This window comes from Triticum urartu, chromosome 7A (genome assembly GCF_056163025.1).
Source record: "Triticum urartu cultivar PI428250 chromosome 7A, HENAU_Tu73, whole genome shotgun sequence".
Taxonomy (NCBI): domain Eukaryota; kingdom Viridiplantae; phylum Streptophyta; class Magnoliopsida; order Poales; family Poaceae; genus Triticum; species Triticum urartu.
In genome coordinates this window covers 513,673,762-513,687,446 of record NC_141879.1, presented here as the reverse complement: position 1 = coordinate 513,687,446, position 13,685 = coordinate 513,673,762, and the positions used below count along the sequence as shown (strand labels likewise).

At 49.8% G+C, this 13,685-nt stretch overlaps 1 protein-coding gene across 1 annotated transcript; it reads left to right on the top strand.

Moving 5' to 3' along the window:
- The first annotated feature begins 350 nt into the window (after positions 1-350).
- Positions 351-1,561, top strand: LOC147960201 (uncharacterized). The gene is made up of 2 exons (XM_087533208.1): positions 351-1,467; positions 1,554-1,561. Exons 1-2 carry the CDS (start codon positions 351-353, stop codon positions 1,559-1,561), a joined length of 1,125 nt encoding a protein of 374 aa, XP_087389334.1.
- The last annotated feature ends 12,124 nt before the right edge of the window (positions 1,562-13,685 follow it).

Below are 13,685 nucleotides of genomic sequence, written 5' to 3'. Positions count from 1 at the left end.
GGTAGTTGGTAGTAGCTTCACTAGTATTGTAACAGTTGTATTTCCACAGTCCTGCGTGTCTGGTGGAATATGACTTAGTGTGTACTGAATTCCGGAGGCGTAGAAAAATAATGTATAGGAGCTTGGAATGCCTCTGATGAGATGTAATGTTCCTCACCATAGTTGTACTTGAGTCTGGGCTTGTACCAAACTATGTATGGTGTGTATGACCGATGGTATATATATGGCAGTTTCTGTATTACCATGTCGTACGGATGAACATCTCTGCATTTTGTGTCATCCATTACATTCTGCATTCTTATGCCACGGTTTTGCCATCCTTGTCTAAATCATTGTTTTGATTTGCTAGGATGGTGAACACCCGAAGCACCCCTGCTGTTCAGGAGCAGGGTGAAGCCAGTGGAGCTAGGGATGGGAATCTGCCCCATCCACCTTCCTTGGTTGAAGTCATGTTGGAGGCAGAAAGGAATAAACGCGAGACCAACCGGTTGTTAGAACGCATCGAGGAGAATACTGCATGTTCCCAGAGGAACAACTTGGTGTCTCTTAATGATTTCATCAAGCCGACCCCACCAACTTTCCATCATTCCGTCGAGCCTCTCGATGCGGATGATTGGCTTCGCAACATTACCCATAAGCTACATTCTGCACGTGTAGCCGAAGCTGACAAAGTCACTTACACTACTTATCGCCTTGAGGGCCCTGCTAGCTTTTGGTGGGAAAACTATGAGGCTATGCGCCTAGCCGGCCAGGTTACCACTTGGGAAGAATTCAGCGCGGCTTTCCGTGAACATCACATTTCGGAGGGTCTTATGGATCGCAAGATAGAGGAATTCTGCATCTTCACCCAAGGCAGACTGACCGTGGATGCCTACAGCCGTGAGTTTGGGAACTTGGCACGTTATGCACCTGAGGAAGTGTCCACTGACGCCAAGAAGCAGGCGAGGTTCCGGAAGGGACTTAGCCCTGAGCTTCGTCGTGACCTCCGTTTGCACGAGTGCACCTCCTTCCAGAAGCTTGTGAACAAAGCCATCAGTGCTGAGACCGGCCAGACTGACTTTGAAGCTACACGTAAGCATTCCCGTGATTTTGGTTCTTCATCCAGCTCTGGTTCTCAAAAGCGCCGGGTGTGGATTCCAAACATAGCTCTGCCAGCCAGGTTCACTTCGAAGCCATCCTATGAGGTGCCTCGCCCAACCCAGCAGTATACGCTGCCTAAGGCTTATGGTGGACCGGTAGCCAATGCTGCTCCGCGCACCAACACTGTGACATGCTTCAAGTGCGAAGAGCCGGGTCACTACAGTCGAGAGTGTCCCCAGAACAACAACCCTAACCAGTCTGAAAAGTCTGTTGGCCATGGTAAGCCAGTGGGAAAGGTGTATTATTCCAAGCCGGCCACCACTGCATGTGGCCATGTTAACTATGTCTCAGCAGAGGAGGCTCATGATGATCTTAACGTCGTCATTGGTACGCTCCTTGTTAACTGCCATCCGGCATCTGTTCTTTTTGATACTGGAGCATCTCATTCATTCATATTTGAGAGCTATGCTCAGTTGCATAACACCACATTTGTGACATGCCCACCACCATGGAAGTTTAAACCCCTGGCTCTAGATGGCAAACTTCTAGAGTAAGCCATGGGAATGAAATTCTTGTCGATAGACTTGTCTTCCTTGCATCCTTAATAGCTCTCAAGTCCTCGGACATAAATATCATCTTAGGCATGGACTGGATGTCAGCCCATTATGCTAAGATTGATTGTGCCACTAGAACTGTTCAACTTACTCACCCATCGGGCTAGACAGTCAATGTCTTAACCCGAGTGGCCAAGCGTTAACTCTACTCCCTAAATGCCAACCCTCTTCCAGACCTTGAAGATATTCCAGTAGTCCGTGACTTCCCGGACGTCTTTCCAGAAGAATTGCCAGGTGTTCCACCTGACACGGATGTCGAGTTCGTGATAGACCTTGTACCAGGAACCGTTCCAATCTCTAGAAGACCTTATAAGATGGAACCCCTAGAACTAGCTGAACCTAAAAAACAACTCGATGAGTCCTTGAAAAAGGGTTTCATCCATCCTAGTTCTTCTCCATGGGCTTGTCCCGTCCTCTTCGTCAAGAAGAAGGATGGTACGGATCGGATGGTTGTAGATTATCGACCCGTCAACTTGGTCACCATAAAGAACAAGTATCCGCTCCCCAGGATCAACAACCTGTATGATCAGCTCGCTGGATCCTCAGTCTTCTCCAAAACGGATTTGAGGTTGGGCTACCATCAAATCAAAATCAAGAACGGGGACATTCCCAAAACGGCCTTTGTTACTCGCTATGGCCAATACGAGTACACCATCATGTCCTTTGGTTTAACCAATGCCCCAACCACCTTCTCTCGGTTAATGAACTCGATCTTCATGGAGTATGTGGATAAATTCATCGTGGTATACCTCGATGATATACTCATCTACTCCAAGAACGAGGAAGATCATGCCGAGCATATAAGGCTAGTATTGACGAAACTTCGAGAGCATCGCCTTTATGCCAAATTCTCCAAATGTGAATTTTGGTTGCCAGAAGTGACCTACCTAGGCCATGTAATCTCTGGTAAGGGTATTTCTGTCAATCCCAAGCGAGTTCAAGCTGCCCTTGATTGGACTCCACCTGAAACGGTCAAGCAAGTTCGGAGTTTCCTTGGCTTAGCGAGCTACTATCGCCGCTTCGTCGAGAATTTCTCCAAGGTTGCTAAACCTCTAACTGAACTCCTCAAGAAAGATAAAAAGTTTGAGTGGACCCCACAGTGTGAGTTCAGCTTTCAGGAACTGAAAAGACGCCTGACATCTGCACCCGTACTGGTACCACCAGATTTCTCCAAGGACTTTATTATCTATTGCGACGCCTCGCGACAAGGACTAGGTTGCATACTCATGCAAGATCGTCATGTAATTTCCTATGCTTCACGACAGTTACACCCACATGAGGAAAACTATCCCACACATGACCTAGAGCTTGCAGCTGTAGTCCATGCACTTAAAACCCCGCGACATTACCTTCTCGGTAATCGTTGCGAGATCTTCACCGATCACCAAAGTATGAAATATATCTTCACCCAACCGGATTTTAATCTCAGGCAAAGACGCTAGGTCGAGTTGATCTCAGATTACGACTTAGGAATAACTTACACCCCGGGGAAAGCCAATGTTATGGCTGATGCACTAAGTTGTAAATCCTATTGTAACAACCTGATGTTACAACAAAGTCAACCACTTCTCCACGAGGAATTTCGGAAGCTTAATCTTCACATTGTTCCTCAAGGGTTCTTATCTACCTTGGTGGTGAAACCTACCCTTACGGATCAGACCATCAAAGCACAGAAGGTTGACCCGGGAATTTCCCGCATCAAGAGGAACATCAAGAAAGGAGTCGCGAATTGTTTCTCCATTGATGATCAAGGTGTCGTGTTCTTTGGAAACCGCTTAGTGGTTCCCAAGGCACGAAACCTGAGGCGGCTGATCCTTAAGGAAGCTCATGATTCTCCTCTCACCATTCATCCTGGTAGTACTAAAATGTATCAAGACCTACGCCAGAGGTTTTGGTGGACTAGGATGAAGAGAGAAATCGCTCAATATATTGCAAATTGCGACGTCCATCGTCGTGTTAAAGCAGAGCATCAACGGCCTGCTGGCACCCTTCAACCTTTAGCTATTCCTGAATGGAAATGGGATAAAATCGGTATGGACTTCATCACCGGGTTTCCCAGGACCAAGAAAGGGAATAATGCTATTTTCGTTGTCATCGATCGTCTTTCCAAAGTAGCCCACTTCCTACCTGTTCGGGAGAGTATAACCGCTAGCCAGCTGGCTGACCTGTATATCTCTCGAATAGTGTCTCTTCATGGTGTCCCATTGGAGATTAACTCAGACCGTGGAAGTCTCTTCACCTCTTGATTTTGGGAAAGTTTCCAAAATGCTATCGGGACTCGTCTCTCCTTTATCACCGCTTTCCACCCTCAATCAAATGGTCAAGTAGAACGCGTCAATCAAATTCTAGAAGATATGCTCCGAGCTTCTGTTATCTCATTCGGAATGGATTGGGAGAAATGCCTTCCCTTTGCCGAATTTGCTTATAACAATAGCTATCAATCTAGCCTGGGCAAAGCTCCTTTTGAAGTTCTCTATGGACGAAGGTGTCAAACGCCTCTTAACTGGTCAGAAACCGGGGAAAGACAACGTGGGGACCCCGACTCATAAGTCGTGATCACCGAATGCACGTGTATAGTGATCCCAGAGATCAATGCTCACTGAACAGACAGAAGCTGAATAACAAGAGTCTTACATCCATACATATCGTCTTACACAAATTATGACCATTATGGTCAAGTCTTACATAGATAAAGCCACAAGGGCTGAATGCCAAATAAACTTAAGCAGCGGAAATCTTCGTCGATAAGTAGAACCCATGTCATCTGCCTTAACCCTACATGCATTCTGACTGGGAAACGTCCTAGTTCGCATGTTCGTCTCCAAAGAACTCTTCTTCGAACTCCTGTTCTCCCATGCCTGGCCAATTAAATAACCAGTGGCAAGCCAATGAGTACTTTGAATGTACTCGCAAGCAACCCATGTTTTGGCTCAAGATACAACAATGCATGATATAGGTAATTTTTTTTGCAGAAAGCTAGTTTTGAGTGCAATGACATGTTCAACAACTTGAAAGACATGCATCAGGAGAATTCAAGTAACCATAAGGACAGGTTACAGATATCAACATAAATAGAGTGGGCACCAACCCAATTCAATCATGTCAAGTCCTTTGACTTGACCCAAGTAGTTCTTTCCACTTATCCAAACACATACACTGGTTTGTAAACATGTGGACGTAGCCCAAGAGCGGTTACCCAACTATACTTGACCGTGGACACGGCTATTTGAATAGTTTTACACTCTGCACAGGTTGCACACTTTACCCACAAGATCCGGGGAACTTTCGTGTCATCCACGACCCGCGGTACCTCAAGTACCCGGGGTAAGCACCCGATCACTATCTTTCCCTAGACGACACTAACATGGAGTCCACTCGATTGGTAGTAACCCCCGTGCCCAATATTTCACAACTTAAATATTGTGGAGCCTTGATCCCATATTCATCACATACCACTGGCACGGGGTACCAACGGTGTGTCCGGTGCCCCATAAAATTGTTCTTGGCTGCCCTACCTGGCACGACCCCATCCCGAGAGAGAGCACCAACTCTCCCCCGTCACTAGTAATGCGGGCTCCAAGCTAGTATCGTCCTAGGTAATCAATAATGCCCTTTCCCATATAAGGGTAGAGTGGTTGCACATGTAAGGTTGGAATAACGGTCGCAACTTAAACCAATCCGTTTTTGAAAGCAACACACACACTCGCCTCGGTACACCACTTCGTCATCAAGTGGTTACCCATCTCATTATCTCCCTCGGGAATAAGAGGCACCCGACGGGGTTTTCGAAATGTCCTTTGAAAATACTTTGTCTCCATCACCATGCATATTCCCGTCCCTTTTTGCATAGCAACTACTTTAGCATCCTATCTACTCCCACCGGCATAACCCTCATAAGGATGTAGGGTCATGCACAATGCAAGTACCAACGAGGAAGTAACGGAGGCAAACCATCAAAGTGGTTCCACCTCATCATGATTCCGTTGCAACAACAATATGGTGCTATATGTCATGCATAAAAAAAGGGTTTCATAGACATGGTCAAAGGGCTGCTTGCCTGGCTCAACAAAGTCTTCTGGGTCTTCAAAGTCTTCTGGTTCAACTCCTTCGTCAGCAACGCAATCTATCGTCGCAAAATAATAACGAGAAAAATAAGGCAATAATAAAATAGAAAAAACCAAAGTGCTCAGAAAAATGTCAACTTATTTTTGTTAAATACTAGGGTGAAAACTAAGAAGGGGAAAATTCCTAGTTTTGGATTTGGAGTTAGGGGGACAGAGTAGTGGATTTTCAAACAGAGATCTTATTGTTCAAATTTGAATTTAAATTTGAACAGTGCAGAAAAGTGTAATGGATGGTGAGGGAGTCCTTGATTAGGGGGTCTCCGGACAGCCGAACTATCTCCATTGGCCGGACTGTTAGACTATGAAGATACAAAATTGAAGACTCCGTCTCGTGTCCGGATGAGACTCTACTTGGCGTGGAAGGCAAGCTAAGCTATACGGATATGGATATCTCCTCCTTTGTAACCGACCTTGTGTAACCCTAACCCTCTCCGGTGTCTATATAAACCGAAGGGTTTTAGTCTGTAGGACAACAACCATAACATACAATCATACCATAGGCTAGCTTCTAGGGTTTAGCCTCTCCGATCTCGTGGTAGATCTACTCTTGTACTACCCATATCATCAATATTAATCAAGTAGGACATAGGGTTTTACCTCCATCAAGAGGGCCCGAACCTGGGTAAAACATTGTCTCCCCTGCCTCCTGTTACCATCCGGCCTAGACGCACAGTTCGGGACCCCTTACCCGAGATCCGCCGGTTTTGACACCGACATTGGTGCTTTCATTGAGAGTTCCTCTGTGTCGTTGCCATTAGGCTTGATGGCTCCTACTATCATCGATAGCGATGCGGTCCAGGGCAAGACTTTTGTCCCCGGACAGATCTTCGTATTCGGTGGCTTTGCACTGTAGGCTAATTCGCTTGGCCATCTGGAGCAGATTGAAAGCTACGCCCCTGGCCATCAGGTCAGATTTGGAAGTTTGAACTACACGGCCGACATCCGCGGAGACTTGATCTTCGACGGATTCAAGCCACAGCCGCGCGTGCCGCACTGTCACGATGGGTATGACCTAGCTCTGCCGCCAAACAGTACCCAGAGGTCGCACCCGCATCAGCTCCGACCCTTAGCTCGGAGCCAACTACGCCAATCGGGGACAAGTGGCTAGACACCGCCTCAAGGGCTGCAGTCTCAACGGTGATCGAGCCGAACACCAGCCTAATCCTCCACGAAGCCCGTGACTCCAAGGTGCCGGACTCTTTTCCGGACTCCGAACCGCCCGCGTCCCTGCCAATCGAATCCGATTGGGCGCCGATCATGGAATGCACCGCCGCGGATATCTTTCAGCACTCGCCCTCCGGCGACATTCTGAATTCACTAAGGTCTCTCTCTTTGTCAGGAGAGCCCCGGCCGGATTATGGCCAACAGGATTGGGATGCGGACGACGAAGAAATTCGACGCCCACCCACCACCCACTTCATAGCCTCTGTCGATGATTTAACTGACATGCTCGACTTCGACTCCGAAGACATCGACGATATGGATGACGATGTAGGAGACGAACATAAACCAGCACCTATAGGGCACTGGAAAGCCACCTCGTCATATGACATATACATGGTGGATACACCCAAAGAAGGCAATGGCGATGAGATAGCGAAGGATGACCCCTCCAAGAAGCAACCCAAGCGCCAACGTCAGCGGCGCCGCTCTAAGTCCCGCCAAAGCAAAAGTGGTGATACCGGCACAGGAGATAATAACACTCCGGATAGTGCCGAAGACAACAACAATCCCCTCCAGCAAGATTTAGAGCAGGAGGATGGAGGAGCCAGCCCTCCTGAGAGAGCGGCAGATGGAGAGGAGGAGGATGACAATTACATGCCCCCCTCCGAAGATGAGGCAAGCCTCGACGATGATGAATTCGCCGTACGAGAGGATCCCGTCGAACAAGAGCGCTTCAAGCGCCGGCTTATGGCCACGGCAAATAGCCTGAAGAAAAAGCAGCAGCAGCTTCAAGCTGATCAAGATCTGCTAGCTGACAGATGGACTGAAGTCCTCGCGGCCGAGGAATATAAACTAGAGCGCCCCTCCAAGAATTACCCAAAGTGCAGGTTACTACCCTGACTGGAGGAAGAAGCGTATGATACGGCTGATCGGCCACCTCGTGGCCGCGATAGAGAGGCATTGCAGCCAAAAGCTCAGCCTCCACCCCGACGCCATTCAAATAAAAAGGCATGGGGAGATACGCCAGACCTGCGAGACATATTGGAGGACAAAGCAAAGCATGCAAGATCGATCTATGGATCACGAGGGCGCACTACTCTGCGAGACGATAAACGTCACGCCTGATACAGTAAAAGCAAATCCGGCCGGGCCGAACACAGCGGGCAAGACCCTTTCGAGCTGCGTCGCGATATAGCCCAATACAGAGGCGTTGCACACCCCTTATGCTTCACAGACGAAGTAATGGAACATCAATTCCCAGAAGGTTTCAAACCTGTAAATATTGAATCATACGACGGCACAACAGATCCCACAGTATGGATCGAGGATTTCCTCCTCCACATCCACATGGCCTGCGGTGATGACTTACACGCCATCAAATACCTCCCACTAAAGCTCAAAGGACCAGCGCGGCATTGGCTTAACAGCTTGCCAGCGGACTCCATTAGCTGTTGGGAAGATCTGGAAGCCGCATTCCTCAACAACTTTCAGGGCACTTATGTGCGCCCACCAGACGCCGATGACTTGAGCCACATAATTCAGCAACCAGAAGAGTCGGCCAGGCAATTCTGGACTCAGTTCCTTACGAAGAAAAATCAGATCATTGATTGTCCGGATGCAGAGGCCTTAGCGGCTTTCAAACACAACATCCGAGACGAGTGGCTAGCCCGGCACCTTGGTCAGGAAAAGCCGAAATCTATGGCAGCTCTCACGACGCTCATGACCCGCTTTTGTGCGGGAGAAGACATCTGGCTAGCTCGCAGTAATAACATATCAAAGAACCATGGTACCCCAGATACCAAGGACGGCAATAGCAGGTCACGTCGCAACAAACATAAGCGCCACATTAACAGCGAAAATACCGAGGATACGACAGTCAATGCCGGATTCAAAGGCTCTAAACCCGGTCAGCGGAAAAAACCATTCAAACAAAGTACGCCGGGTCCATCCAGCTTGGACCGTATACTCGATCGCTCGTGTCAAATACACGGAACCCCAGACAAGCCAACCAATCACACCAACAGGGATTGTTGGGTGTTCAAGAAGGCCGGCAAGTTAATTGCTGAAAACAAGGACAAGGGGCCGCATAGCCATGACGAGGAGGAGCCCCGGCAGCCGCACACCGGAGGATAGAAGAGGTTCCCCCCACAAGTGCGGACGGTGGACATGATATACGCAACCCACATCCCCAAGAGGGAGCGGAAGCGTGCGCTCAGGGACGTATATGCGTTGGAGCCAGTCGCCCCAAAGTTCAACCCTTGGTCCTCCTGTTCGATCACCTTCGATCACAGGGACCATCCCACTAGTATCCGTCATGGCGGATTTGCCGCACTGGTCCTAGACCCAATCATTGACGGATTCCACCTCACTCGAGTCCTTATGGATGGCGGCAGCAGCCTGAACCTGCTTTATCAGGACACAGTGCGCAAAATGGGTATAGACCCCTCAAGGATCAAACCCACAAAAACGACCTTTAAAGGCGTCATTCCAGGTGTGGAGGCCCATTGCACAGGCTCAATTACACTGGAAGTGGTCTTTGGATCCCCGGATAATTTCCGAAGCGAAGAATTAATCTTCGATATAGTCCCGTTCCGCAGTGGTTATCACGCGCTGCTCGGGCGAACCGCATTTGCTAGATTCAATGCGGTACCGCATTATGCATACCTCAAGCTCAAGATGCCAGGACCTCGCGGAGTTTTTACAGTCAATGGAAACACAGAGCGCTCTCTCCAAACAGAGGAGCACACCGCGGCCCTCGCAGCAGAAGCGCAAAGCAGCCTCTCAAGGCAATCAACCAGTTCGGCGCTTCAAAGCCCGGACACCTTCAAGCGCGCTCGGAGCAATCGGCAAATAGACCACCTGGCGCGATCTGAGCTCGCGTAGCAATACGGCGGCCACCCCAATCCCATCCCAATGGCAAAACTCGTGCTGCGCATACATAATTACACATTAAAAATACCATGGGCACAGGTGGGGAGGGGGGCACAACTGCGGCATGCCCCAAGACGCGGCTTAAACCGCACTAGGGGCTTCCCGTTTGGTTATTTTCCCCCCTTTTTTCAGGACCTTAGTCTCTGGAAACACTGTCCGGCAGCACTATTGTCGAACACATGATGCAGCAACCAAGGAGGCAGACAGCTATGTCATACCACGGAATTCCCAGGTGGATTATAGTAATGAGCGAAATATCGATTTAATATCATTCCTCAGCTTGCCCTTGGAAGGGACATAGTCCTACTCTTTGCTTATCGCACTATCTGTATCACTCTACTTTAACGCAATTTTTTAATAAACAATGCATGACATTACAACTATTATTGCATTCTTGTTATATATATATATATCCGTGTGTTCATTAATGACGCCTTGCAACCGTACACCTTGGTACGGCTAATACACCAGGGGCTTACGTACCTCACAATACGGTGTGAAAAGTCCGAACACTTTCACAAGTGCGGCACCCCGAACTTATAGCATTATATGCATCAGCTCCGAATCATGTCTTTGGTCAAATGTTGGGTTTGTCCGGCTCCTATGTTTTGGTACCTTACGTTCCGCTCTATTGGCTAATGTAGCGCTAGGAGAACTACTGCGATTGTGCCCCGGTTCTGCTGGGTTCAGCACCTTAGTAGAGAAAGCTAAAACTGACTGTCATGATAAGGCGAGAGACTGGTCGCTGTTCGGCGAGGTTTTCGAGTCCCTAAAGACTTCTGCCGCTTAGAGCGAGGGGCCGGCCCTGTCCGGCTTAAAGGCATGTATCGCGCCCCAAATTCGGCCTTCCGAATACCAGGGGCTTCGCCGAAATTTAAAATTATAGAATTTTATGGCTAAGTGAGAGTGATAAAGCATTATTAGTCCGGTTGCCTTGTTCGCTGTGCTGAGCACCTCCTTCGAAGGACCCAAACATGGGAACAAGAGTGCTCAAGTTTATCCCGAACACCCCAGCACTCGTGGCATGGGGCAGAAGCCGAGGACTAGCCATCTCTCAGATTGGATAAATAGCCAAATAGAAGGTAATTTTTTAAATTCAAACAAGCGTTGCATAGCGCATATGAAACAAGTTTTCATAAATACAGGATAAAACGAGCAAGTATCATTCAAATATTACATCTTTTGAACACTCGTCCGCTATGAGATGGGCACCCGGCAGAACACCCTCGTAGTACATCTCGGGGTGGTGGTGCTCCTTGCCCTCCAGAGGCCCCTCCTTGATCAGCTTCACGACGTCTAGCTTGACCCACTGCAATTTCACACGGGCGAAAGCCCGGCGTGCACCTTCAATGCAGAAAGATCGCTTGACGACCTCCAGCTGCGGGCAGGCATCCACAAGCCGCCTCACCAGGCCGAAGAAGCTGTTCGGAAGGGCGTCGCTAGGCCACAGCCGGACTATAAAGCTCTTCATGGCCTGATCGGCCGCCTTATGTAGCTCGACCATCTGCTTCAGCTGGTCGCTCATTGGCACCGGGTGTTCAGCCTCAGCATACTAAGACCAGAACAGCTTCTCTGTTGAGCTTCCATCCTCGGCCTGGTAAAATTGTGCGGCATCGGACACGCTGCGGGGCAAATCTACGAATGCTCCTGGAGAGCTCCGGAGTCGGGTAAGTAATCGTTAATTTACTTTTACATGCTTGCTTTGCATATAGAAAGCCTTACCCGCCGCTATCTTCTTCATCGCATCGATCTCCTGGAGGGCCTTTTGGGCTTCGGCCTTGGCACTTTTTGCGCTCTCGAGGGCCGCGGCAAGCTCAGACTCCCACGTCTTTGAGTCAAGCTCCAACGCCTCATGCTTCGCCACGAGAGCCTGGAGCTCTTGCTGCACCTCGCCCACCCGAGCCTCGTGCTTCTCTCGCTCGGTGCGCTCCTTGGCCGCTATATCCTCGGCCTTGGTTAGCTCTTGCTTCAGGTTTGCCACCTCGGTCGTGGCCCCTGGCAAATGTACGATGATCCTGTCATTTTGCAATCGCGTCTTCTTTTATATATACATATCTATAGACAGGGTATTACTTACCCTTGTTCTCCTTGAGCTGCCTCTTGGCAAGGCCGAGCTCTTTCCTGGACCCCTCGAGGTCCTGCTTCAGTACGGCGACCTCCGCAGTCAGTGCGGCGGACGCCAGCAGCGAAACCTGCATATGCATATTGACATACTTATATTAGACTCCTGCGATATTATTTGATCCTCTGTTCGGCTTTTCTTTGTGAACACCGAACAAAGCATCAGGGGCTACTGTCTATGCGGTAATATTTCTACTACATTTTAAAACACTTACCTCGAAGCCTGTTAGAAGGCTGGCACAGGCTTCAGTCAATCCGCTCTTGGCGGACTGAACCTTCTGGATCACCGCACTCATGATAGTGCAGTGCTCCTCGTTGATGGAAGCGCTGCAAAGCGCTTCCAACAGATTGTCCGGCGCCTCTGGATGGACAGAGGTCACCGGCACAGGCGTCTTGCCCCTCTTAGAAGGAGGCCGCCTGCCCGAGCCTGGAACCACTGGAGGTTCCGGTGCGGTGTTCGGCTGAGGGCCGAACTCGGAGCTCTCAGGGGCTCCGTTCCCTCGGCTCCCGGAGTCCGGAAGGTCACCGTGAGGCGCCTCCGGGACTGTCTCCCCTTGATCCGGTGCCTCTTGAGATAGCACCTCGGCATCGTCGGCAGGATGACGGGAAGTGGCGGTCGGGACTAGATCGCTATCCATGTCTGACAAGCCCAGGGAGCCGTCCGATGATACATCGATACTGGCTCGTGGCGGCCTGTATAATTACGTTCGGCATTAGGGAAAACAGGGCGATGAAGGAATTCTATGAGTTACTCTAGTATCCGAATACTTACGATCTCCTTAGGGGCTTGGCCCTGCGCAACCACTCGTCTTTGCCTTCGTCGGCGGCGGTGGAACTGTCCGGAAGGAGAGTCCTTCCCTTCTTGGACCCTTCGGACTCCCCAGTTGGGGCGTCCTTCCTTTTCTTGTCTCCCCTGCCTGGAGGGGGAGCATCTTCTTCTTCCTCCTCGTCTTCGGGGGAGGAGTGTGCCGCAGAGTTATCGGATGATGAGTCCGATAACACCTGGCGCCGGGAACTCTTTCGGGTTCCCTTGGCCTTCTTGGTCTTCTCCGGCAACTTGTAAGGGGCCGGAGTCAACATCTCCGTCAGGAGAGCGCCCGCAGTGTCTTCGGGCAAAGGGGCCGGACAGTTAATCTGCCCCGACATCTCCACCTAGTCCTGTTAAAGGCATGTAGATTAGACCCCGCATATAATTAATCTAGGGAAAATAAATGTCCTACGGGACGTATTGAACTCACCGAACGCGTTAGGCGCTTTGCGCTTAGTCCGCGGTCCTCGGCGAGAGAAGGAGGGACCTCGGCGCCCTTGAACAACACCTTCTGGACATCCTTGTGCGTCGTATCAAAGAGCTCGCTCAGAGTCTGGTGCTGGGCCGGGTCGAACTCCCACAAAGTAAAATCCCGTTGTTGGCACGGGAGGATCCGGCGGATGAGCATAACTTGGACTATGTTGACAAGCTTGAGCTTCTTGCTCGCCATACTCCGGATACATTTCTGGAGTCCATCCAGCTACACCGATGAACCCCACGACAAGCCCTTCTCTTTCCAGGAAGTGAGCCGTGTAGGGAATCCAGATCGAAACTTGGGGGCTGCCGCCCATTCGGTGTCGTGCGGCTCGGTAATGTAGAACCACGCCGATTGCCATCCCTTTA